The sequence below is a fragment of the Cydia pomonella genome, chromosome 27 (assembly GCF_033807575.1).
Source record: "Cydia pomonella isolate Wapato2018A chromosome 27, ilCydPomo1, whole genome shotgun sequence".
In the NCBI taxonomy this organism is placed as follows: domain Eukaryota; kingdom Metazoa; phylum Arthropoda; class Insecta; order Lepidoptera; family Tortricidae; genus Cydia; species Cydia pomonella.
The window spans coordinates 5,796,885-5,824,720 of record NC_084729.1 but is presented as its reverse complement, the minus strand read 5'-3'; the positions used below and the strand labels follow the sequence as shown (position 1 = coordinate 5,824,720).

At 39.9% G+C, this 27,836-nt stretch overlaps 1 protein-coding gene across 4 annotated transcripts; it reads left to right on the top strand.

Moving 5' to 3' along the window:
• Positions 1 to 760: 760 nt before the first annotated feature.
• On the top strand, positions 761 to 27,574 carry LOC133532486 (tubulin beta chain-like). 4 transcript variants are annotated; one of them, XM_061871186.1, is made up of 12 exons: positions 761 to 1,026; positions 9,597 to 9,987; positions 10,716 to 10,838; positions 12,899 to 13,000; positions 15,412 to 15,539; positions 17,603 to 17,770; positions 17,933 to 18,047; positions 19,232 to 19,302; positions 20,220 to 20,359; positions 21,011 to 21,170; positions 23,535 to 23,636; positions 26,402 to 27,574. In XM_061871186.1, the coding sequence occupies exons 2-12, from the start codon at positions 9,663 to 9,665 to the stop codon at positions 26,504 to 26,506; spliced, it is 1,539 nt and encodes a 512-aa protein (XP_061727170.1). In that variant the 5' UTR covers positions 761 to 1,026; positions 9,597 to 9,662; the 3' UTR covers positions 26,507 to 27,574. The 4 variants fall into 4 exon arrangements, with proteins under 4 accessions (XP_061727170.1, XP_061727169.1, XP_061727171.1 ...); XM_061871185.1 differs by lacking the exon at positions 761 to 1,026 and adding an exon at positions 1,038 to 1,367; XM_061871187.1 differs by lacking the exon at positions 761 to 1,026 and adding an exon at positions 1,040 to 1,367 and having other exon boundaries at positions 9,597 to 9,708.
• Positions 27,575 to 27,836: the final 262 nt, after the last annotated feature.

Sequence of the window (27,836 nt, the reverse complement as noted above, 5' to 3'; positions counted from 1 at the left end):
AATGTCAAAAACCATGGCAAATTACTTCGCATTTGTCAGTACGACATGGTTCTGTTCTGTCCCACGGTGGTTCATTTATTTTCACCAAAGAGTGATTAATAGAAGAAGACCTATATATTACCTAGTCTATAAAAACGCTGCGAGAAAACATATAAATGAAAACCACCTTCGCCACCCGTCCCCAATTAAGCTTTACAATGATTTAAACTTTATATTGTGTGTTTTTGCAGCTGCCAAATAAATGATTTATCTATCTACAATTTTTTATTATGCTAAAAATTATTCCAAATCTTGAATAATGGATAAACCCATGAATATCACAATACATTTTCTAGTGGAATTATGATTTATGCGCAGGCGAATTCGGTGTGTGTATTTTTGCCAACACTTATTTCCAGCGAACTGCAATATTGCATCCACGATTAATAACTCTTTTGGTTTTCACAGTTTACTTTTGGTGAATAATAGTAATAGGTAGGTATCATCAAGTAAGGCTGGTCATGGAAAATGATAACGTTGTTTATCACAAACATCACAATCAAGGTGCGTTATCCGATATCAGTAATTTCTGGTGAAACGTGAAGGCCGAATAGTTTCTAAGGTTTGTTACAGTTTCTACCTATACTAATTTTATTGAGTTGAAAAAGTATTGAACAAAAATTCACATTGGATGCATATCCGCACGCCGCTCCGGCGTGCGAGGTGGCGGGCTGCCAGCGCAACGTGGGCGCGACGGAGGCGGTACACGAGCGCGGTACTGGCGGGCGGCCAGCGAGACGCGGGCGCGATGAAAGCGGGCCGCGCGCGCCTTGGCTTCCGCTTTCATCGCGCCATCCTACCGCCCCGCTGCCGCCGCGGCAGTGCGACGGAGCCTTCAAGGTCTACCTGAAAAGTCTACAAAATTAAATCAATAGAGCTATGTACCCCTCAATTTTATCATTACGCATACGCAATAGGATGCTGTCGACATAAGCATATAGTACGAGTATTTCCTTGATCAGTTTTACTAGACATCAAAGTAAATAAGTAGGTATTAGTTAGACTGTAGATTCCTAAACTAGCATTGTCAGTCCAAATTTTATCCAATGTCAATGTCGCTTCAATTCCATAAAGTGATATAAGTTTTACATTTGCGACTACGTTAGCCCTTTTATATTAGTAGCAAGGGATTGCTTTTGATTAAGTTACTACGGATCTCTAGAAACTTGATATCATACGATAACGCCGATTATCCTCAGTGTATGACACAGGGCACTGTGTTACAGTTTGAAGTAAGGTTATAAAAGTAAATTATATAATTTAGTGTGAAAATGCGTGAAATAGTGCATGTGCAGGCTGGGCAGTGTGGAAACCAGATAGGATCTAAGGTTAGTAACATTAACATTACATTTTTAGCCCATATAGGTCATTAGGTCTTTCGCGACTCAACGGAAAAATGGCCCTTCTACGCATTAAAACGAATAGAAAAAGAGCCTGTAACCTAGTTTTGGGGATAATTTGTGTTTTCTTCACGGGCGACTTTTCTCTAAACTCATTCACTGCTAAGCTTCGCTTTGCACTACGTCGCGTAATTTTGCCGGTATGTAGTGAAGCTGGCGGCACCCGAGGCCAAAAGTACAGATACAAGCTTAAAATATGACAATCAAAAACTGATTTTCTACACATCAATGGTATCTAGTGATGGATTTTTAAACTACTCTGACAATTAGAAAACAAAACAATAAATGATAGTAGAACTAAAAGTAAATAACTCAAAGTCAGGTTACGATAATTGATGGTTCGACATTTTGTAACGCTAAATACCTAAAAGGGCGATATGTAATTTTTACTAAATGCTTTTTTTTTCATTTTTACAATGTTTAATAAGATGTTTTAATGCTTGGGGTGTATTTTTAATCCTTTGGGGTTGTTTTTGGTTTATATTGACGGCGCATTATATATTATAGAATGAAGTATAATTAAGAACTAAAATTTTATTACAATACAATAAATGTTTTAGGTTACCAATATACAATAATAATAATAGAGACATGAGATATTAATGAAAACAACGTTTCTATGCTTATGACCTTGGGTGCAAATACCGGCAAACTGCAATCAATAACGAATGTAAAAATTGTAAAATTGTCATTAGTGAAGCCCCAAGAGTTAATTCGGTATATAATTATGTATGGCATAAATGGCATAATATAATGGTAAGTATGCGAAAACGTCGGAATAACAACGGTGCATCGGCATCGTAACTGCTGTAACAGACGGGCGTACCGGGCCGCGACCTTGAACCGGGTAGCATTATCTCTTTCTCGCTCTCAATTATAGTTGCGTCACGTTGCGTCCTTAACGTCCTTTTTTTTAACAATTATGGCCTGGATGCGAGTCCTTTAAGCCACTTAACGTCCTTAAAAGACGTCAGTGTTTCCAGGCATACGACAATTATCATGTACGATAAATTAGGCTCCGGTACGATGTACAATCCAATGACCATTATCGTTAGGGTTGCCATACGTCCCGTATATACGGAACTATAAGTACCAAAGAATATATAAGTACGATAATTTCACCAAAAAGTTCTAGGAAAATGTGACACTCACGCAGAAATAAGTAGAAATAGGTTTTAATTGTCACTATTTGGCGCAAAAACTGTCAAAATGTCCTATTGTTTGGAATTATCATAAAATTTTTGATAAGGTCAGGTGGGATAAGATAAACATTGAGGCAAGAGAAACACTTGTAGGGATTCCTCGTACTGTTTCTCTTACCCCAAGCAAACACTTTTTCTTTGACCCCATCTGACCTTATTTAAAACTGATATTTGCTCAATTTAGGTGAAAATTGTCTTTTCCTCCTCCTCTAGCCGCCCGGAGAAAGGTCGCCCATTCCAATCAATTTTCATCTTTATTTTATTCGTACGTTAAGTTTTGACAGTATATGTAACACCTGTGTGTAACACTACCTGCTTCTCGACAAATAAATGCATTTAATTCAAATTAATTGAATTGACACTTTTGACATTCTTACGGGCAGCTAGAGATTGAATATTTATGCTTTTTTTGCAATTTTAGGGGTAGTATTTTTTTATAGGCGATATTTATTTCAGTCATACGATAATTTTGACACTCAAATACTACATAATTCGCTTCGGCTCACCTGACAACCCTGACGGACGCATGTCGGACCACCTTCCGTACGGATCGGCCAGGATTCGTACCGGACCAAGGTCGCGGTCCGGTACGCCCGTCTGTTAAAGCATTAATTTCCCCTATAGCTATCTTTAATATTAATCTAATCTATCGATATTCCACACATATACAGGGTGATATTTTAACCACCGTTCATACTCTACGTATTGACTTTGTAGGTCATACTGAACAAGTTTTATTATGGGACCAATGTCGAAAACGCGAAAAAAAATTGGATTTTTCATACATCCCGGCTGCCGCTGATTTCTAAGGGACAGCCAATTTTTTTTTATCGATTTCGGAATTAAAAGATTTTCAGTATGACCTATAAAGTCACTAGGTCACTACGCAGAGCATGAACGATGGTAAAAAATCACATTGTATATAAATTGGTGTTTTATTTTATTTTAGTTTATTTTTTATATAAATGCGTGAGTCCTAACGGACTCATCAACGCAGAGCCGAAATTACCAAATCTAGAAAATTGAAATTTGCACATCAGTTTCCATCTTTATTGTGTACAAGAAATAAGAAGCGATTTTGAGAAATTCAACCCCTAAGGGGGTTAATAAGAGGATGAAAGTTTGTATCGGGTTCAAGTTTAATTTTAAGCTAGGCACTCGAGACTTCTTAAAAACGTATTTTATTCAAATTAAGCTAAGGTGGTAAGTAAAATTTCGTATAAAGGCATGTTCTTAAAATATAAGAAAAGTAATAAGCATTCTTGAAAATTCATCTCCTCAGGTAGTAAAAAAAGGGGTTGAAAGTGTGTATCAGGTACAGATAGTTTAAAACTTCGTAAAAATACATGGGTAATGTTAAAATAAAATAAAAGCAATGACATGACGTTTTTGAAAATTCACCCCTAAGGTGGTAAAAAATAGGTTTGAAGTGGAAAATCAAACAAAAACAAAAGCGATACTGTACCCCTAGTGTAAATTTAGTCGATAGCGAAACGTGACGTACGCGTTTGCGTTAAGTCTCATTTTGTATGGGTTTTTGAACAGCGCGCCAAGCGGGACGTTTTGGAAAGTCAAAAATCTCATACAAAATGACACTTAACGCAAACGCGTACGTCACGTTTCGCTGTCGAAAATATTTACACTAGGGGTACTGTTCCACTTAATAACGATTCATTGGACGTAATTTGTATTATACTTAGTATTAGATGTGGGACGCTAGACACACTAGAGGTTAAACTGTCGTGTGTCATACAATATCAAACTAATTTTACGGATTACCTCACCTATTTTTAATCACACCCAATGCACCCACGCGAATTATATTACGTAGTTCGGTGTTTTTATATATCATCATCATTTACTTGCCCTTTTCCCATCATTTGGGGTCGGCGCAGCATGTTTTTCTCCTCCATGCCTCTCTGTTGTTCGTCATCTCATCCACCTGCTTCCTTTTCATATCATCTCTCACACAATCCATCCACATTTTCCTTGGTTTTCCTTTCTTCGTACATCCTCCCATTCCTCCCTTCACCTTCATTTCTAACACCTTTCGCGTCACATGATTTTCATCCCTCCGTATCACATGCCCGTACGACGCTAGGCGATTTGTTGTTTTTATATAATCAAACCATCTGACATACCTATATTTAAGGACGGGCCTTACGGGCAATAAGAATGGAGCCAGTACAGCGGTGTCACGCACACGAATTCGAGCCAATCGTGCAGTCTAACGCCACAACGCGATTGGTTGGAGTTCGCACCACGCGCACGATTGGTCGGAACTAGTATACAGTAGATATATGTCTGTGTTAAGACGAAAGTGGAAGACCTGCGCGAAATCACCTTTTCATACAAACATAGTCCTTATTTTTATTTTGACACAATTTGTTGTAAATCAACCATAGCTATGCCCTTATGTTTGATGATTTCGAATTTTATTAATACAAGAGTTCGGAGCATTTTTTTTACAAAATCTGTTTTTTGCTCCTAATTATTACAATAATAAAATAAAACCGGCCAAGAGCATGTCGGGCCATGCTAAGTGTAGGGTTCCGTAGTTACCCTTCCGTCACAAGAAGCTAAACTGGTGCTTAAAGTATAGTAGATTGTTAACCAAGGGATGAAACGGTAGCTTTCACCTGAGTTAAACAAATAGGCAAATTTGCATACTCAGTACCTAATCAAAGTAACAGATTTACTTGCATATTTTTACTATGAAGGGAAAACTTTGCGATAACTCAAAAACAGCTAAACTGATCATATCCGCTATAGTTTTCATTTAATGTCTGTCTACTTCCACGTTTTTTTTTTCTTCATATTTTTTGGACCTATGGTTCAAAAGTTAGAGGGGGGGGGGGGGGACACTTTTTTTTTCGGTGCGATTATCTCCGAATATATTCATTTTATCAAAAAATGTTTGTTGAAGACCCCTACTACTTGAAAGACCTTTCCAACAATACCCCACACTGTAGGGTTGAAGCAAAAAAAAAAATCACCCCCACTTTACGCGTAGGGGAGATAACCTAAAAAATTTTTTTAAATTTTATTGTACGACTTTGTCGGCTTTATTGATTTATATGTCCATGCCAAATTTCATCTTTCTAGCACTAACGACCACGGAGCAAAGCCTCGGACAGACAGACAGACAGACGGACATGGCGAAACTATAAGGGTTCCTAGTTGACTACGGAACCTTAAAAAAGTCTAACGTAGGGGGGCATAGCCATACACCATGTTTTTATTGAATTCCGTTAACTCCGAGGCACGAGTTAATACGTTTAAAGAAACTAAATGGCATAGGTAATTTTCAAAGAAATAAATGAATAGTTTAAAAAGCACTAGAAAAACACGCTTTTATAAATAAATAATAAATAAATAAATAAATATTATAGGACATTATTACACAAATTGACTAAGTCCCACAGTAAGCTCAATAAGGCTTGTGTTGAGGGTACTTAGACAACGATATATATAATATATAAATATTTATTAAATACTTAAATACATAGAAAACACCCATGACTCAGGAACAAATATCCATGCTCATCACACGAATAAATGCCCTTACCAGGATTTGAACCCGGGACCATCGGCTTCGTAGGAGGGGTCACTACCCACTAGGCCAAACTGATCGTCAAATTTTCGTTTTTACGTGTATTTTTATAAATACACGTAAAAACGAAAAAGACCTTTCTCACAAGTGCAAACACGACTATGATACGATATTCCATCATGGAATGCCAGTGCCTATTTTCCGGCTTTATCGTCAGACCTTGAAACATAATCGTGGTCAAAGTTCATTACAAGACTTCTAACAAATCCAAACACAGCTATGATACGATGTTCCATCATGAAGTTCCAGTTCATATCTTCCGGCTCCATCATCAGATCAGTTTGACAGTACCATATTATTGTATTGTCATCAGAACTACATACAGCTGCCAATTTTCATGACGCTACGATCCTTGGAAGATGATTAAATTAGTTACATTAGATTCCATTACATAGTTACATACAAGTCGACCTAATAAAAGCGTGTTAAAAATATTTTTTATTTTTGAATTTTTATATAAAAAGTAATTAAATGTTGCATATAGCGTTGTTGTAACACGGGCATTCCATTTAACTCAACCAAACAATTGAAAACTCTGACATATCAATGTCATTTCGAACATCGATCGTACGAGATAGTACTTACGTTTAGTAGCAAATATGTATTAATTCGTACTGAACACTAATCAATATGTATGCTCTGCGTATTGATGTGGTTCAAGAACTGAATAGAAAATATATTAATTTTTATAGAATATTCACTGATGGATCGAAGTGCGATAAAAAAATAGGGGCTGCCTTTTTCGATCCATTTAGTGCCACAAGAGCACAATATAAAATTTCAGCTGGAGTTTCTATAATGACCGCGGAACTCTGTGCGATTTATCAGGCTTTAGTGTTTGTTGAAAATAAAAATTATCCCAATGTGACAATTTTCACGGACAGTAAAAGTTCCATTCAACATTTGAGCAGGTGTGCCTCAGGCGAACGTTGCTTTTCACTGGCGTACAAAATCTTAATGCTAATCTCTAAGCTCCGAAATTGCGGAAGGTGTTTGAAAATACAGTGGGTTCCGTCACATATCGGCTTGGTGGGAAACGAGGAGGCTGACCGGTTGGCGCCAGCGGCTGCTTCTGAGGGATCTGAGGTTGATGTTGCTCCAGACTTCTTAGAAATAGTCGCTCAGTATAAAGGAAAAATGTATGGTCGCTGGAAGGAGTTCTTTGATGCAAGATCGCAAGAAAAAGGAATATGGTACAAGACCATCCAATGTGAGCCTCCTCGGATACCTTGGTGAGAAGTGGCTGACTTAAACCGGGCGAATATTGTACGTGCTCACAGGCTTCGGTCCGGTCACATTCCATTAAATATGTTTGCTCATCTGATGAGGAAAGCAGAGTCGCCCAACTGCGATATTTGCGGCTCTGTCGAGGATGTACAGCACTTCCTAATGGAATGTGTTCGGACTCGAGACAAGAGGGCGCAACTATTTGAAGCTAGGGGTTATGCAGTAACTGATATTGGGGTTTTTCACTCGATATTGGCGGAACCCCTGTCTAAAACTGCGAAATTCGTGTACAGTTTTTTTGACAACTCGTAACGCATTGAAACTGTATTGTAGAGGCCCAACGGAACCGACATGTCTCATTGATAAAGGCTCCTTTTAAATATGTAGATAAAAAAATATATATGTGAACAGGCCCTAAGGCAAGTGTACACGCTCGTAGGGACCTATTATCAGATGAAAATAAATTATTAATTATTACCGAAACGGAGTTAATTAGAATACCGGGGTCTTAAATAAAGTTACTTAATTGAAGCTCAGGTATGCACCCTTGAAATTAACGAAAAAAAAAAACATGGTGCATAGCCGCAGAGTCCGCAGAGGCATAGATCTTATGTAAAATTTGAGCTCCAGCCTGTACCTGCCTACCCCCATGTTCATTGCCAGCGACCCGCTAGGCGGGTTCTCTGTTCGTGGACGCTTTTTACTACATACGGGTTTTCCTGTTAGACCGCGAGCCAGGAACAGATTTCCATGACCAATCGTCTCCCGGGCGAAAACTCGTATAGTGGTTAACCGCTATGTATGATGAACCCTCGTGGACGTCAGCTGCCGCTCCGTTGGTGGGTTGAGGAATGGCAGCCACCGAAACACGTAAAAAATTTAGTCATCGCATTTATTGTTAATTAAAAAAAAAAGTCAGCCGATTGTATCGCGGTGGTGAACGTCAGTTGGTCGCATGAACATGTAAAAAATAAGCGCTTTATCTTTTTATGATAGTAATAACCAAATCATGAAACTTTACATGTAGCATTCCATCAGGCATTTCAAAACTTACAAATAAACGGATTACGCAATTTACGCATACTTTGCGGACGTAAAGTGGTAAGGCGCGTATTTTATACATGTTCATGTGAATAGCTGACGGTCTTTCCAACGCGATACAACCGGATGACGGTTTTTTTAAGTTTAAAACAGCATCTGAACTATCATCTGACAAAGTATCAGCCGGGAGGCGATGACTGACGATATATACTCCTGGCCCGCGGTTTACCAGTTACACCCCCAAAGCTAAATTTTTGTTAATATTTTTACACGAGTCTCGTAGGCGCGACTGAAATAAGCGGTCACGGTTTCATACACAATTATTACGTGTTTATGTGTGGTGACCTCGATTGTCTCATGGCACCGTCTAGTAGTCGAGGCCGTCTGTGGCTTTAATCAATCGTTAACATTACCGACTGTAATATGTTTTGTAGTTAGATCACAACACACAACCATCATTACAGGATAACCTAATGCGACAGTATGGAATTTGACACAGAAATATAGTAGGTACCAGTGGCGGATCGTTCAAAGAACTCGATTCCCACCGGCTTGTCTAATTTTATCCCGTTGAGTACTTTCACGATCGGTTTATGGAGAAAAGGAAAGCAAAATTAGCTCCGGGTTTCCTACGAATATTTGTGACGCACCGCCACTGGTAGGTACCTACATTATTACAGATTACAGCAGCACAACACATATGGCGTGGCTCTTGTGAGTTCGTACAAAGAACAAGGGTACAGGGCTATTACCGCGAAAATCGAAGTTCGTCAATTGCGGGCATTTTTCTCTGTCACTCCAATAACGTCTTAATGAGAGTAAAAGAGAAAGATCCCCGCAATTTGCGATTTTCGGGTTTCGCGGTAGGCCCCCTGATCTAGTGTGATCGCTAACCGGTACCTCGTATAAACTTGAATATATACGAGTATATGAAGAAGCCCCCAGTTCTCTTCTAACTTTCAGTTTATTGTATCCTACCATTCCTAAGAGGAACAATGTAGGATACATTAACGGATAAAAAGGGTTGAAGATTTTCATTTAATTGTTCATTAAACATGGCGTCATCCTTTCCAGTTCTGGGAGATAATCTCAGACGAGCATGGAGTTGGCCCCGACGGAATCTATCATGGCGAGAATCCGATGCAACTGGAGAGGATCGACGTCTACTACAACGAGGCTTCGGGCGGTAAGTTACAAATTGTCAACGTGCCAGTTCTGGGAGATAATCTCAGACGAGCATGGAGTTGGCCCCGACGGAAATCTATCATGGCGAGAATCCGATGCAACTGGAGAGGATCGACGTCTACTACAACGAGGCTTCGGGCGGTAAGTTACAAATTGTCAACGTGCCAGTTCTGGGAGATAATCTCAGACGAGCATGGAGTTGGCCCCGACGGAATCTATCATGGCGAGAATCCGATGCAACTGGAGAGGATCGACGTCTACTACAACGAGGCTTCGGGCGGTAAGTTACAAGAAGGTTATCACATCTATCCGGTCGCCGTACGCTTCCTGCTGAATAAGAGAAGAAAGTAAATAAGAGAATGTGCCCGGCTAATTCGCTGTCTGGATCTAAAAACCCCGTTACTATGTTTCCGTTCTGTGATAATGATGTGTATGTGTTTACTACAGTGTGGGCACAAAAATGAAATTGAAGGACATTAGCCGATTTCGCTATGAAATTGTCTACAGTCGGCGTCAAAAGTAGCGGATCAAACAACGCTTCAGAAATATCTACCATTCTGTAACAGCTTAACAAAAAGTAATGGTTATGTATGTATATATACTTTTAAACGTGAATTTTAGAAATTTATCGACATTTGGAAAAGTTATCCGGAATATCAGATACTTTTGGCGCGTTGTTTAATCCGCTACTATTGATGCTGACTGTACGTGTGGACGCTAGATGATATCGACCAATTATTTTTCTGATCAAATTGTCAATTTGATCATCCTGTCTTCTTCGACTTTTACACCAGGCGGACTGCACGCCTAAATCGGTTGCCATCTTCGTGGCATTAAAAAAAAATTGATTCGTATCGGCTTGACTATTAAGACCATTTAGCACTTTTTACATAGTTTTAATGAATAATAATAAAGCCAACTCCGGCCTTCCTTCGATTTTATAGACTGTCATCTAAAAACTGACGATTATGATACAAATTTAAACTAATATCCATTTTAATATCCTAGGTAAATACGTGCCTCGAGCCGTTCTGGTCGACCTCGAACCTGGGACCATGGACTCAGTGAGGGGCGGGCCCTACGGACAGCTCTTCAGGCCAGACAACTTCGTGTTCGGACAGAGCGGGGCTGGTAAGTGCCCACTATCGGTAAATAGATGTACTAATTTACTTTTAGGTTTACTAGAGATACCATATGCGGCAATCTAGCCGTAATAGTGGACCTTGAACCCGGGACCATCGACTCGGTGAGGGCTGGACACTACGGACAGCTCTTCAGGCCGGATAACTGCGTGTTCGGACAGAGCAGGGCTGGTAAGTGCCCTCTAGCGGCAAATAGATGTACTAATTCACTTTTAGATACCATACGTGGCAATCTAGCCGTAATAGTAGACCTTGATCCCAGGACCATGGATTTAGTGAGGGCTGGACCCTACGGACAGCTCTGCAGGCCGTATAACTTCGTGTTCGAACAGAGCGGGGCTGGTAAGTGCCCTCTAGCGACAAATAGATGTACTAATTTACTTTTAGGTTTACTAGAGATACTATATGTGGCAATCTAGCTGTAATAGTGGACCTTGAACCCGGGACCATGGTATCAGTGAGGGTTGGACCCTACGGAGAGCTGTTCAGGCCGGACAAGTTGTGTTCGGGACTTCGGACAGAGCGGGGCTGGTGAGTGACATCTAGCGGCTTGTAGATGTACAGTAAGCTGTAGAGATAATTAACCCTCCTGCAAACAAATTTCTATGCAGGGGGTCAGTTATCTATAATGTGAAATTCGGCCGAGCTTGCTTAGGAACCCTAAGATCAAAACTCAGCAAATTGACAGTTGTTATCTGTTGACATTTAATAGGTAAATAAAGTATTTCCATACATGCGAATTGATAACAGTTTGTGCACACTGTGTAGATTTATAACGTGTAGTCCAACTTCTAACCCAAAAAATGTGCATATTGACAAATTTAAGCATGTTTGCTAAGGGGCGGACCGTCACCGGCGAGCAAAAAATATTAGTTAGTTATATTTTTATTTCTAAAGATATTTTTTATGAATAATTTTTTCCTTTTACACTCGGCAGATGGCGCTGCAGTCGGTTTTTTGAATTGACCCTAAAATATTTCTTTTTACTTTTTCCTTGTCGGAATATGATACTAGTTATAATATAACTATGTTCTTAAATATATCGTCAGTATTTTTATAACACCTTGTATAATGATCATAGGTGTCTATTGTATACATATATGTACATATATAATACTTACCATTCTATGTTTCTACCGGAATTAAAATTATCAACGAATTTAAAAATATAAGAAATACCTTGGCACAGCCCGGCATCCCAGATTTTGAATTTAGAACGAGAATTATAAAATGTTCGAAGTTGGACTACTGGGTCTAAAAATACACCTTCCCTATACTGTGTTGATAAGCCGCGCACGAAACATAACGTAACGTTTGATTTTACTCCCTTTTTACTTTTTCATACACGGGCTCATATATGAATAAATTCCAATAAACTCCAAAAATATGATTGTATGTTGTTAACAAAGAGAGTGTATAAGGGAGAAGTAGAAGAGGGAGCTGGAAGGGGTAGACCTCGGCGGACTTTCTCTGATCAAATCAGGGAAATCCTGAAGAAAGGCCAGGTCAAGAGCACCCTAAACCGACGAGCGTGTATGAGGAATGTCATGAAAGTGAAGGAAGCGAAAGAGGTATGTCAGGATCGTAGCAAGTGGAAATCCGTGGTCTCTGCCTACCCCTTCGGGAATAGGCGTGATTAAAAAAAAAAAAAAATTAATCTGTTTATTTCATATCAAAAAAACATGCATTTTTTCTAACTACTAATCTTAAATTAAAAAGATTTTTTGAGTTAAGGAGTCTAGGCGTGTAGAATTAATTATACAGTACACTTCATCTTCATTATAGGGATCGTGCGCGTTGGAGGGTCTGCCATCTTGTGGCCTGAATCGGAACCATAAACATGCACATGTACACGTCACGTGTTTTCTTGTGCATAGTAGGTTCTGCCATCTTGTGGGCTACATCGGAACAATAAACATCACATTTACGCCTCGCGCCAAAAATCTGACGACACCGGTGCTGCCTCCTACAGTTCATGCACGCTCCCTATATGTATGTATGTATCTATGTATGTAAATATGATTGTCCTTAAGTACTATTATTTCTCAGGAAACAACTGGGCTAAGGGTCACTACACAGAGGGCGCTGAGCTCGTCGACGCAGTCATGGACGTCATCCGCAAGGAATCTGAAAACTGCGACTGCCTTCAAGGTACTATTTCAATACAAATATTCCTTCACTACGAAAAAAATTATACATAATAAATGCAAAAGTACGTTCGTTACGAATAATATATTGTACAAGAAGAAAGTTGACATGTTACCCAAGAAATCAGTAAAGTTTTTAATGTTGCTATACCAACTATTCTACTACTACTAGTATGTGTGTTTGTGTTTAATAGTCTCCATATTTAGCTCCTTGCACTACCTGTTGACTTTTGTATGAGTTCTAAATTTCCTGCTACCTAAAGGTTGTCTGGAAGAGATCGCTTTTTAGCGATAAGACCGCCTGTTGTTACCTGGTTCTATTTTCCTTTAAAATTAATTTGTAGTTTTACACGTATGTAAAATGTATAATTGTTGGTGCAATAATAGTACATTATGATACAAGTGCGAAAAATAGGAAATTCGAAACGAGTGGCGATAAAAAAAAAAAAAAAACCGAAGGGAGTGTTTTAAATCGACACGAGTTGCAAATTGCCTATTCGCACATGTATCGTACAACATTTTACAGTACATATGGCCCTTTAAATGCTCGACACAGTAACGTAATATGCTAATTTTCGCACTAGTGCTATCAAGTAGCACCATATGTACTGTAAAGAATATTTACTTACTATTCTGCAACACAGAGCCACTAGTTTGCTAGCAATTTTTATATATTTTTTAACTAACTGATCTTAATCGCGTAGGTATAATACAATCATGATATGATACATTACACACATAAGTGATAAGTACTCTAGCTTGGCTAGAACTGGTATTGAGCATACACCAATTAAATGCATGCAAAAAGAGAGGTATGGGCATTGTGAATGTCATCTCGCTTTGTGTGGTAGGGCACAGCCAGTGGATGTCATTCCGGATCTAGAGCAGAGCCCAACTGGAGAAGTACCTCCACCTTACAGAAAACCGCAGCCAAATAACACTAGACCCTACTCATAGTGTTGTGTTCCTGCCAGTGAGTAAGGTAGCCAGAGCTCAACGAGGGGGGGTTAGGGTCGGCAACGCGCATGTAATTCGTCTGGAGTTGCAGGCGTTCATAGGCTACGGAGACTGCTTACCATCAGGCGGGCCGTATGCTTGTTTGCCACCGACGTAGTATAAAAAAATGCCTAGAATTTATTATTAGTTTTTTGAAGTGAAAACTTCATTAGCGGCGCTGTGCACTTTTTGTGATGGGGAAAAAATGTTAAACTCGCGACAGGTCACGTGACCGACAGATTCGTAAGACGGACACGTGACCTGGATGAATATTGAATTGAAATGAATATTGTATGATAGTACTTTTACACTGATAATTAAAGCAATTGATGCAAAATTATTCCCTAATCATTCCAAAATATCAAAAATGCACAAAGTTAATATTCAAGTTTTCACTTCTGCCGGCACTCCCGTTGTTTTTTTTTACATTTTATTTTGTTTTATTTTAAGTAGAAACACTATTATATATTAGTAGCTCTGTGAGCTGTAGACCTCGCAAGTATAACTTAAAACTGAATGAATGGATGGCTCCGCCATTTTGGAAAATTTACATAAATTAAATCGACAAAAGAGTTCTATTTATTCATCGAACCTGGGGGCCTACCGCGAAAACCGAAATTCGCGAATTTCGGGGATCTTTCTCTTTTACTCTCACTAAGACGTAAATAGAGTGACAGAGAAAAATGCCCGCAATTGACGAACTTCGATTTTCACGGTAGGCACCCTGCTCACAAATCGAACGGCTTGGCCGAAATCCGAATATTCGGCGGAGCGATCGGCCGAATAGCCCATTATTCGGCTAGTAGTTTTACTTAAAATGGAGTCAATTCGAACGCGCGCGTGCGTGCGCTATGCAAGTTGCAACTTGTTTGTCGCTGTAGGCAGTCTTTGATAGAAATTGCGCATATTCTGCACGCAGTGCGTATTCAATTGCGGACATTGCGGTACTATAGTTTTCGTCGTGTGTGTAAAAAAAAAATTGAATTATTTTTCTCATGTTTTTGTGCTATCTATGATAGGTAGTCTGAAAGATTATACTGATCTTAATAATTGATAGCCTACTTGTAGTTTCTTCCTTTTTTTACCCCTCGTTTACCGTTATCTACGTGTTAACGTACTATTCGGTATCCGGCCGAATACTATATCAATATTCGGTATACTGCCGAATAGTGAAATTGTGGCCGAATTTCGAATAATGGCCGAATATTCGTTGCATTTCTAATTGCGACCTGCAGAGGAGGACATCCGGACATACGAAAGCATTTTCTCGGTCAATAAATACCCGTGACCCGGGTGGCCGATAGGCTTATGCGTTAGCAAAGTACGCTGGTTCAATTTCAGCACTGAGTGCCGTCGTCACTTTTTCTTCTTATATGTCATTTATTTTGTTTTTAACTTATCCCAAGTTCCTTATTTCAGGGTTCCAGCTGACACACTCTCTTGGGGGTGGCACCGGGTCTGGCATGGGCACGTTGCTGCTGAGCAAAATCCGCGAGGAGTTCCCCGACAGAATCATGAGCACATTCAGCGTCGTGCCCTCGCCTAAAGTGAGTCACAATATGTTTCCGACCTTCTTCACTAAAGGCCTAGTGATGTACCAACTATGGGCTTGACCGACTAGCCGACAGTGTTTTGTTTCCCTTACGTACGTGAGTGGTGGTACATACTAGTAAAATTGATAATTCCCCTCCGGATTATCTCATTTTTAATTCGTTCTCGCAGGGAAACTTCCATAGTCCTTAGAGCATGATGTTTCTTTAAACCCGTGCTTTGTGAGATCCTAGAAGTTTAATTGAAGACAGCTCAAAGAATAGAAACAAAATTAAAAATGATCTCGCATAATATTACAATTACATTAGGTACCTAATTGTAACCAACTACAAAATATTGTACGGACTGCAGGAAGATACCTGAATTTAATATAATAATATGAACAAAAGTTTTTGTATCATGCACCCTAAATAGGTAGGTATTTATTTGAGTAATATAGATATAAAATATATATTAAATATTGTCTGTTTTTTTTACATTTATTTCTTGTTTTTCTGTAAGTATTAACAGGCCGACTAATCTGCCTCTTTTGCCGACTTTTCACCGACTTCAAATGTGGTCGGCTTTCCCGACTAGTTGGCGACCAGTCGGTATAACCCTACTCTACACACGCTGCAATAATTAGCTTCATACGTGATTTTTTTGAAAGATGGTAATTGAATCTACTTCCCGTGAGATACAAATGTCTCTAATAAACCTGATATCTATGGTATCCCAGAAACATACAAACAAAAGTAAATGTGGCGTGTGTACCGCGAGTGAAAAAACTACATACAAAAAGCATCTCGGTCACGGCTGCGCCAAAATGTGTACAAAAGAATCATTTGAATAATGAAATTTTTCGCTATTCACGCCGTAAACAGGGGCGTAGCTACCGCCGCATCAATTATACGGGGCCCTCGGGCTACGGGGGCCCCCAACCTGCATTTTTGTGAGAAATCTTTACCCTTGCTAAGGGCCCCCATTTTATACGGGGCCCCGCCAAGGCACGCTACGCCACTGGCCGTAAACAATGCGTTTAGGTATATAGTTATCAATTTGTCATAAATTTTATTTCTTCTTATGGCATAAGAAATCTGTTAAGTGTTTAATAATTAACATACATTTCGATGCATATTTTTTCAATAACGACTCAAATGAAACTGTTAGGTAACATATCTAGTATATAGGCATATAAACTAACAGTTATCTACAGATAAACTAACACTTATCAACAGGTAAAGTAACACTTATCATTTGCATAATAAATGAAATGAACAGGTAATAAAACGGGCACACGCGTTAATCTGGTGTATTCCCATTTGTACCCGCCGGGCACAGATAGGAATAGGTGCGTTCATATGAATCATTCCTCTCTGTCCCCGCCTCATCGGCTGTGGCGGTCACGTGGGCGGGGACAAATGATGGGTGCCCCCCTCCCTTTCGCTGCAGATGAAATTTACATACAATGTATACTCCTCCCCTCCGCCGTTGGTGATATCAACCCCCCCCCCCCATTATTCGATTGAGTTGAAACTTCATATAGATATGTAAGTCGGGCGACAATCCAATATTAAGCGTTGTCTGTTTGTAATCAAATCTTGCAAGTTAAATTTGACCCACTTCCCGGTTTCCGATGACGCTGAAAATTTGCATACATATGTAACTCGGGTCACAATGCAATATTATGGTACCATCCAGATGATCTGATGATGGAGACAGGAGGTGGCCATAGGAACTCTGTGATAAAATAACATAACCTAATTCTGTTTGGGGTTTTTAGAATTGTCTCGATGAGTATTAGTTACTTGTGGAAAGAAAAGTACAGTCAGCGATAAAAGCTTGTACCAAAAATGAATTTTTTGCCAAAAACTTATTATGATACCATCAAGCTGATTTGATGATGGACACAGGAACTGGTCATAGGAACTCTATGATAAACAAATCAACCTAATTGTGTGTTGAGTTTAGAATTATCTCGATGAGTATTAGTTGCCTGTTGAAAGAAAAGTACAGTCAGCGATAAAAACTTGTATCAAAAATGAAATTTTTGACACAAAGTTATTCTGTATTTTCTTAGGTGAGTGAAGTAGTGCTAGAACCCTATAACGCGACGCTCTCCGTGCACCAGCTGGTGGAGAACACGGACATGACCTTCTGCATCGACAACGAGGCTCTCTACAACATCTGCTTCCGGACACTCCGGCTCACCAGCCCCAGTTACGGGGACCTCAACCATCTCATCTCGGTAAGTGTATTCTTCTTCTTTTTCTTCAGTCTTCCGGCCATCTTGTGGTCTAAATCGGAAACATAAACTGTAGATTGACGCGCCAATAAACAGGGGTCTCCTTGCGCTGCCCTGCTTCTCTATATGCCTTTGTTTGTGATTTCAAGAATATCTTTGTTCCAGTTAACAATGTCCGGCATAACAACGTGCCTCCGTTTCCCGGGCCAGCTGAACGCGGACCTGCGCAAGCTGGCCGTCAACATGGTGCCGTTCCCCAGGCTGCACTTCTTCATGCCCGGTCAGTATTATACACCGTGTTTTTATTGAATTGCGTTAACTCCGGGGTTTCGGTAAGTACGTTTAAGGAAACTAAATGGCATAGTTAATTAAAAAAAAAAAAACATTTTTTTTGTTGTTTTTTACTATTTTTATTTTTATAAAAAGTAACTGAATGTTGCATATTGCGTTGTTGTAACACGGGCATTACATTTAATTTAAGCAAACAATTGAAAACTGTGATATATGAATGTCATTTCTAACATCGATGGTCCGAGATAGTACGTACGTTTAGTAGCAAATGTATGAACTCGCACTAAACACTAATCAATAAGTAAACAGGCCCTAAGGCGAGTGTACACGCTCGTAAGGGCCTTATAATATAAAAATTTATGATTGATTATCTCCGAAATGGAGTTAGTTAGAATATCGGTATCTTTGAGAAAGTTACTTAATTTAAGCTCAGGAATGCACCCTCGAAATTAACGCAAATCAAAAAAAAAACACAGTGTATACATAGACTTCTATGTTCTATAAACGGGCCATACGTGAGGAAATTATTATTTTTATCAATAGATGATCGTATGATATCGTATCAAGGACAAACAATAATAGCGCTTCCTCTGCTACTCCTTCTGAAAGTTCCATAAGACTATCCCGCTCGGTCATTTCCCCCCTCCCACGTCTAACACAGTTTAATAGTATATTCATGATCATAAAGTCTTTAAGTCAAATCTCACAGAACAAAACTAGAGGCAGGTAAAACTTATGATGGCACCATCTATGCAAACCTTTGGCTGCCAACCCCAATACCATTTTGTCTATAAGTACTTCTTCTTCCTCGCGTTGTCCCGGCATTTTGCCACGGCTCATGGGAGCCTGGGGTCCGCTTGACAACTAATCCCAAGATGTGGCGTAGGCACTAGTTTTTACGAAAGCGACTGCCATCTGACCTTCCAACCCAGAGGATAAACTAGGCCTTGTTGGGATTAGTCCGGTTTCCTCACGATGTTTTCCTTCACCGAAAAGCGACTGGTAAATATCAAATGATATTTCGTACATAAATTCCGAAAAACTCATTGGTACGAGCCGGGGTTTGAACCCGCGACCTCCGGATTGCAAGTCGCACGCTCTTACCGCTAGGCCACCAGCGCTTTTTTTCATTTTGTCTATAAGTACAATAAAACTATAACATCCTTGTTTCAGGTTTCGCCCCCCTCACAGCCAGGAATTCCTTTGACTACCGCGCTCAAAACGTATCTGAACTTATGAGTCAAGTAAGTCATTTGTATCCAGAAAAGGTTCACACAGAGGGTGACCAGATATTATCTCCGGTTTTACGAGACAACTGCATTGAAAATACGGGATCCGAGGTTAAAATACGGTACAGGCCGTTTTTTATTAAAAGTCAACATTAATTTTTTTACTACTAAAATTTGGTATAATATAATCAATAAATAACCTATACAATTGCAAAATTTCTTAGTGACTGACTTTAAAAAACAATATTAAATATCGGAAAAGACAATGTGAAATGATCAAATGTATATATTTTTTTATCATTAAATGCCCTAGTATCATAAAATTACGGGACAATGTACTGTCCCGTATTGGTTTCTCCAAATTACGAAATAGTGAAAATTCGTGCTTGATATGTACTGAGAGTTCCGCTACTTGACGCTAGTTGTAGCCTTTTTTTTTATACTACGTCGGTGGCAAACAAGCATACGGCCTGCCTGGTGGTAAGCAGTATCCGTAGCCTATGTACGCCTGCAACTCCAGAGGAGTTACATCCGCGTTGCCGACCCTAACCCCCTCCCACCCTCGTTGCAACCTTACTCACCGGCAGGAACACAACACTATGAGTAGGGTCTAGTGTTATTTGGCTGCGGTTTTCTGTAAGGAGGAGGTACTTCCCCAGGTGGGCTCTGCTCTAGATCTGGAATGACATCCGCTGTGCTGTGCCCTACCACACATAGCGAGATGACATTCACAATGCCCATACCTCTCTTGTGGACGTAGTTTAAGGACATACCCGGGTCCAAATACCAGCCTACGAAAATAATAGTATTTTTGGTAACAAAACCGTTGTATGGAGTGAGCGCTCTTGGTCTTCTTAATTCTCTTTAGTATAGTTGCAATGAGGTTCCGCTAGTCTCCACTAGATGGCGCTTTAGAAAGTGTTCCATTGCAGATGTTCAACCCGGGCAACATGATGACGGCGTGCGACCCGCGCCACGGGCGCTACCTCACCGTCGCCACCATGTTCCGCGGCCGCATGAGCATGAGGGAGGTGGACAACCAGATAGTCGCCATACAGAATAAGAACTCCAGGTGAGACTGTTAGCTTCCCAAGAGGACCTATAATTGGACAAACATCTACCCTTAATGTTATGTAAGCTACAGATTATTTTTTCTCTGATGTATTGTCTGTTGGTGATCCTAAATAAAAAAATAAAAGAGTACATTCTGCTGCAGAAATAGTTGGCCCCCCCTTGAAAACAAATTTCTTTGCGGGGAGGGGTCGGTCAGTTAACTCTGCAGCTTGCTGTACATGCTTAACCATAGCCATGGTTACGTTTGATTTTTGTTTCTTAATTGTGTTGGGGGTTATTAGAATAGCCTCGATGTTGCCTATTGAAAGAAAAGTACAGTCAGGAGCTCAACGAGGGTGGGAGGGGGTTAGGGTCGGCAACGCGCATGTAACTCCTCTGGAGTTGCAGGCGTACATAGGCTACGGATACTGCTTACCATCAGGCGGGCCGTATGCTTGTTTGCCACCGACGTAGTATAAAAAAAAAAGAATAAGAAGCTTGTATCAAAAATGAGTTTTTTGACAAAATACTTATTAATTGATTGACTATGCAGCTATTAGTATGAAAAAGACTATTAAAAAAAACTTCGTTATTATTTCGTTTTCAAAAGGATTTTGGCCCGGACGTGCAAAATTTTCCCCCCAGAGAATGATCTATAAAATGTTTTCAGCTTCTTCGTGGAATGGATCCCCAACAACCTGAAGGTGTCCGTGTGCGACGTGCCGCCGCGAGGCCTGAAGATGTCCGCCACCTTCGTGGGGAACTCCACCGCCATCCAGGAGATATTCAAACGCATATCGGAGCAGTTCACGGCTATGTTTAGACGCAAGGTGAGATCATAGCTTTCATACTCAAACAGACCCATAATTCGTGAGTCTATGGACCCGGGTACTTCCTTAAACTACGTCCAAAAGAGAGAGCATTGTGAATGTCATCTCGCTATGTGTGGTAGGGCACAGCACAGCGGATGTCATTCCAGATCTAGAGCAGAGCCCAACTGGGGAAGGACCTCCACCTTACAGAAAACCGCAGCCAAATGACACTAGACCCTCATAGTGTTGTGTTCCTGCCGGTGAGTAAGATTCCCAGCGCTTAACGAGGGTGCGGAGTGTTAGGGTCGGCAACGCGCATGTGGCTCCTCTGGAGTTGCAGGCGTATATAGGCTACGGAGACTGCACCGACACTGCACAAAAAAAGAATACGGTGCAGACACGTCGCAGAGATCCTTACATCATCATCATATCAGCCCTTTATCGCCCACTGCTGAGTATAGGCCTCTTTTCGAGTACGCCACTTGTCCCGGTCCTGAGCCAATCTTATCCAGAAGTGACCCGCAGTCTTCCGAATGTGGTCCACTCAACGAGCCAACCGACGCCTGGGGCTTCTTTCATCCGAAAGCGGCCACCATTCCGTTAACATTTAAGTCCACCTGCCATCACTCTGCCTAGCAACATTTATTTTATTTATTTCCACACTTACAACTATCTTTACAGGTACTAAACCTAAGACAATAGTGTAACTCAGGGGTTCCCAATCTTTTTCAACATGTGGCGCAGTTACAAGTTTAGTATTTCGCAACGGCGCCCTTGTAAATTTAAAATCACGGTCGAAAAAGAGTGACACGACGCTATATTATTTACCGATGCGAGCGCTCAAAGAGGTACCCGCGAATATTTGTGGTTTCGGATAATGATAGAACTCACGGCGCCCCTCTTTACTTTCTACGGCGCACCAGGGCCCCGCGGCGCACACTTTGGGAACCCCTGGTGTAACTATTAACAAAAAATTATTTTAACTTATGGCGCATATAACATAATGTGAACAATGTGGACTTTGTGAATTCAGTCAGAGACATGTCCCGCCCAACTCCATTTTTAATAATAAATAAAAAAAAAAAAAAAAAAATCATTTATTTCGGACGACACAATCCATATTTTGTTAGTTACAAATATACTTAAATTACTATGTTAGTACCTAAACTAAGATGTTGGGAGGTCCAGTGCCTAATTAATGCACTGTCCCATCTCCCTGCCACGACGGCCAGGAGACTGTGGCGGACTGCAGTATCGCGGCAGCCGCAACAGTACCCTGAACGCGTCAATGACGCAACCCACGTCCCACCTTGGTGCGGCGATGGATCTCTACGTTCCTCACTCTGTCTTGAAGCTTGGTACCGAGCATGGCGCGCTCCATGGCTCTCTATGCACGGATTTTATGCACAGCCTCCTTGGTGAGCGTCCATGTATCATGCTTTGGTGAGATCCTTTAAGAGCGTTATTTTGGAGGAATAAATCGGCCAAGAGCATGTCGGGCCATGCTCAGAGTAGGGTTCCGTAGTTACTCTTCCGTCACAATAAGCTAAACTGGAGCTTAAAGTATGGTAGATTGTTAACCAAGGGATGAACTGTGGGTCTTTTTACTATGAAGGGGAAACTTTTTGCGATAACTCAAAAACGGCTAAACTGATCATATCCGCTATAGTTTTCATTTAATGTCTTTCTTAAGCTCTACTTCCAAGATTTTTTTCATATTTTTTGGACCTATGGTTCAAAAGTTACAGGGGGGGGACACATTTTTTTTTTCTTTCGTAGCAATTATCTCCGAATATATTCACTTTATCAAGAAATGTTTGTTGAAGACCCCTATTAGTTTTGAAAGACCTTTCCAACGATATCCCACTGTAGGGTTGAAGCAAAAAAAAATATTCACCCCCACTTTACGTGTAGGGGAGGTACCCCAAAAAAAATTAAATTTTTAGATTTTATTGTACGACTTTGTCGGCTTTATTGATTTATATATCCATGCCAAATTTCAGCTTTCTAGCACTAACGACCACGGAGCAAAGCCTCGGACAGACAGACAGACAGACAGACAGACGGACATGGCGAAACTATAAGGGTTCCTAGTTGACTACGGAACCCTAAAAAGGGTGCCTAGAAATGAAACGCGGCCGTTTATCGTATAGCTATATTCTGACTGACAGGACTGTTGCCGGCTGCAACAGGCTGACGTGAAAATCTCATCTACCCGATATCTTAAACCTAACAAAGAGACCTTATTGTCCATATATTAAGGTAGTATATACATATATTTGGTACTTTGTCCGTATCGATATTTTCAGACGTGACTGTACATGCCCATGGTATTCGTAGTAGGAGTACTTAATTTCTTACTGTTTGTTTTTTATTTCCCAGGCTTTCCTCCACTGGTACACGGGCGAGGGCATGGACGAGATGGAGTTCACGGAGGCCGAGAGCAACATGAACGACCTGATCTCCGAGTACCAGCAGTATCAGGTACCGATATTATAGTAGCTTGTACTGTTTCATAATGAAGGGTTTATGAAACGAGCTATAACCGAGGGCATGGATGAGATGGAGTTCACGGAGGCCGAGAGCAACATGAACGACCTGATCTCCGAATACCAGCAGTACCAGGTACCGATATTATAGTAGCTTGTACTGTTTCATAATGAACAGAGATGTGAAAAATAGTTTATAAAAAGTATTTAAATACAAAATACAAATACTTCCTTGATATACTATTTCAAATGCAAAATACAAAATAGTTTACAAATTTGTATTTAAAATACTAAATACAAAATAGGTATTTTCAAAATGCTTTTTTAAAATACAAATACTTTGCGATAAAAGGTACTCTTAAATAGTGAATACCTAGTCTGAATCAAAGAGTTAGTATTGCTCGGAATTTACAAGTTGGAAAGGCTTTCTTTATTCTTTAAAAATAGTGTGTATATCAGTCCTCTAGAGTGCAAATTTTGTGTCTCCTCATGTTTACCGGTTCAATAGACTTTTAAGTGATGGTTTTTAACGGTCAATTATTAAAAGCATTAATTTAGATTTGTAATGTTTTACAGCTAGAATATACCTCTCGTTGGTTGGTGAAAACGGCTCGTTTGTTTCACCAGGGCAGAAAAGTTTGTTTACCTCTCGTGCCTTGAAACCCTTGCAACGCTTAAGATTCCACATTTTTAATCTTTCGCTACGCTTGTGGTCATTTGCGGCGTTACGAAACAGATTCACCAGTTCCATGTTAAAATAATAAATAAATATTATAGGACATTATTACACAAATTGACTAAGTCCCACAGTAATAACTAATAAGCTCATTAAGGCTTGTGTTGTGGGTACTAGACAATGATATATATAAATATATATAAATACTTAAATACATAAACATAAGGTCGATATTTAAACGATAGATACAATAACAGCTTCGACAGAAAAACATAACTAAGTATGTAATAATAGTATTAAGCAAACGCGAATCGGTCCGCGCGATCTCGCCAACTATTACATAAACCCTAGAGGTTTTCAATAGTGGCTTATTGTGTTAAGTAAACCCCGTTTCAAAAAATTCATAGAGAATAAATAACTTACCAGGATTTGACCCACTAGGCCAGACCGGTCGCCATAAAAGAATGAGAGAGTTGCAAGGATTGTAACGTCAGAAGAGATTGTAACTCCTACTTACTTTACCTAATAAAAAGTATTTTGTATTTTGAAAATAGAAAATAGGTCCCAAAAACTATTTGAAATAAAATACAAAATAGTTTTCTTAAATAGGTATTTAAATACAAAATACAAAATAGGTATTTTGCATTTTGTATTTGCATTTTAAATACAAGTATTTCAAATAAGTCACATCTCTGATAATGAAGGGTTTATGAAACGAGCTATAACCGAGGGCATGGATGAGATGGAGTTCACGGAGGCCGAGAGCAACATGAACGACCTGATCTCCGAGTACCAGCAGTACCAGGTACCGATATTATAGTAGCTTGTACTGTTTCATAATGAAGGGTTTATGAAACGAGCTATAACCGAGGGCTTGGATGAGATGGAGTTCACGGAGGCCGAGAGCAACATGAACGACCTGATCTCCGAGTACCAGCAGTACCAGGTACCGATATTATAGTAGCTTGTACTGTTTCATAATGAAGGGTTTATGAAACGAGCTATAACCGAGGGCTTGGATGAGATGGAGTTCACGGAGGCCGACAGCAACATGAACGACCTGATCTCCGAGTGCCAGCAGTACCAGGTACCGATATTATAGTAGCTTGTACTGTTTCATAATGAAGGGTTTATGAAACGAGCTATAACCGAGGGCATGGATGAGATGGAGTCCACGGAGGCCGAGAGCAACATGAACGACCTGATCTCCGAGTACCAGCAGTATCAGGTACCGATATTATAGTAGCTTGTACTGTTTCATAATGAAGGGTTTATGAAACGAGCTATAACCGAGGGCACGGATGAGATGGACTCCACGGAGGCCGAGAGCAACATGAACGACCTGATCTCCGAGTACTAGCAGTATCAGGTACCGATATTATAGTAGCTTGTACTGTTTCATAATGAAGGGTTTATGAAACTAACTATAACCGAGGGCATGGATGAGATGGAGTTCACGGAGGCCGACAGCAACATGAACGACCTGATCTCCGAGTACCAGCAGTATCAGGTACCAATATTATAGTAGCTTGTACTGTTTCATAATGAAGGGTTTATGAAACGAGCCATAACCGAGGGCATGGACGAGATGGAGTACTGTTTATGTTAGATATTTTAATACTTTTACCTAATAAAAGGCCTTAAAGTATGAGCGTGGGTTCCAAATTTTTTCTGTGCTTATGAATCGAGCTGAGCCACTGTTCCCGCCATGACCCTAAACCGAGCGCATGCTGCCCTTGCACGAGTCAATCCCCATATATTAAATAAATAAATAAATATTATAGGACATTATTACACAAATTGACTAAGTCCCACAGTAAGCTCAATAAGGCTTGTGTTGAGGGTACTTAGACAACGATATATATATTATATAAATATTTATAAATACTTAAATACATAGAAAACACCCATGATTCAGGAACAAATATCCATGCTCATCACAAGAATAAATGCCCTTACCAGGATTCGAACCCGGGACCATCAGCTTCGTAGGCAGGGTCACTACACCCACTAGGTCAAACCGGTCGTCAAAAATATATTATTATTACTCATTTTCAAATTTCTATTTTTCATTTGTATTCCAGGAGGCTCCCGTGGAAGACGAGGACGCCGAATTTGACGAAGAGGACGAGATAGAGCAAGAATACCCGCAGGAAAGAGAGAGAGAGGCTGTCCATGTCGCTCACTAAGCTTGTCTATCATAGATACTAAAAAACAATTTGCTTGCCCAATTACTATAAGTCCGTCTAAATTAACTCTGCAGTGACCTTGATGTCACAAAGTGTGGACATGTTATATTTCGTGTCATCAACGATGACGCGCAGATTTGTCAAATCTAACCTTTAATAACATGACAATACGCGTCAAGGCACGCGTCTTCGTGAATGACACGATCTATAGTATAGTTGAAATTTTCCGAGTTGATTTTTTCGGCTCAAACCTTAATCAGTCAAACAATAGTTATTTGTGCAACAAGAGAGGAAAGTTGGTTTTTCTGGCGAGTGTCCTCGCTACGCTCAAGATTCTTTCGCTTACTCGGGACTCAAAAACACGAGATGTAAAATATATTTGCTCTCGTATGACACGTACAACTTTTCACCTCAGTAGTGATAACATATTAAAGGTAAAAAAATTCAACATCAAGTTAACCACATTTTTTTTTTACAAGATAGTAATATAATCGTTTATTTACATTCATAAATGAAAGGCATCATTATTATGACAAAAGCTTGTCTCACTCCCTGGAGTGAGGAAAGTGCGACTTTCCCCACTCCAGGGAGTGACGAAAGTAGACTTATTCGAGCTGCTGAGGTGAAAAAAGCATTGTTTCTTTTGTGCACCGCGGTAGCTACCGAATTTGTCATTAGAAAAAAGGATTGCCCGTTTTGAGAGGAAAAGGGACGGCCGCTTCTCCATACAAACTTAATCCTCATTTTTCTCTCTGGATATTAACATAATGGAAAACATTTTTTACATATATTGATGTATATGAATATTAGCTATGTCCCTACGTTTTACTATTTTAATTTTTTTTATTATTGTAAAGATTAGGAGCAAAAAACAGTTTTCATACATATTTTTAAATGCTTACTCTTATAATAATTAAAAATTCGAACAAAATCAAACGTAGTGGCATAGTTATATATCTACACAGTTAAATATTTTCAAAATGTTATCCAGAGAGGAAAATGGGGACTATGAATAAGAATAAAGAATAAGAAACCATTTATTGCCACACAAAATACAATGTTTCACTTTTTAAAAAAAATAATAGGCATGCGCGGCAAAAGGAACGGACTCAGCGTACGCTGCGTCAGCCATTTTATTACAAATTGATTGCGCAGCGCTGATTATATATGCTATGCTTGTGCGAAAAGGCGATTGCGCGTGGGTCCTCCACTATCTTCTTAAAAGGCATTTTTTGCTTTCTACTCATGGTTCAAATTCATTTAACAGCTTTTTGTCATCTCTGAATATTGTTCCCTGAATGTGAATGGCGGCCGGACGTCCTACATTACC

What these genes read in the sequence shown, in the direction of transcription:
- LOC133532486 (XM_061871185.1), top strand. Translation starts at nt 1,311, where the DNA reads ATGCGTGAAATAGTGCATGTGCAGGCTGGGCAGTGTGGAAACCAGATA. An exon ending in ATACAGAATAAGAACTCCAG is followed by an intron (nt 20,360 to 21,010) that starts GTGAGACTGTTA and finishes AAATGTTTTCAG; the next exon opens with CTTCTTCGTGGAATGGATCC. An exon ending in CCGAGTACCAGCAGTATCAG is followed by an intron (nt 23,637 to 26,401) that starts GTACCGATATTA and finishes TTTGTATTCCAG; the next exon opens with GAGGCTCCCGTGGAAGACGA.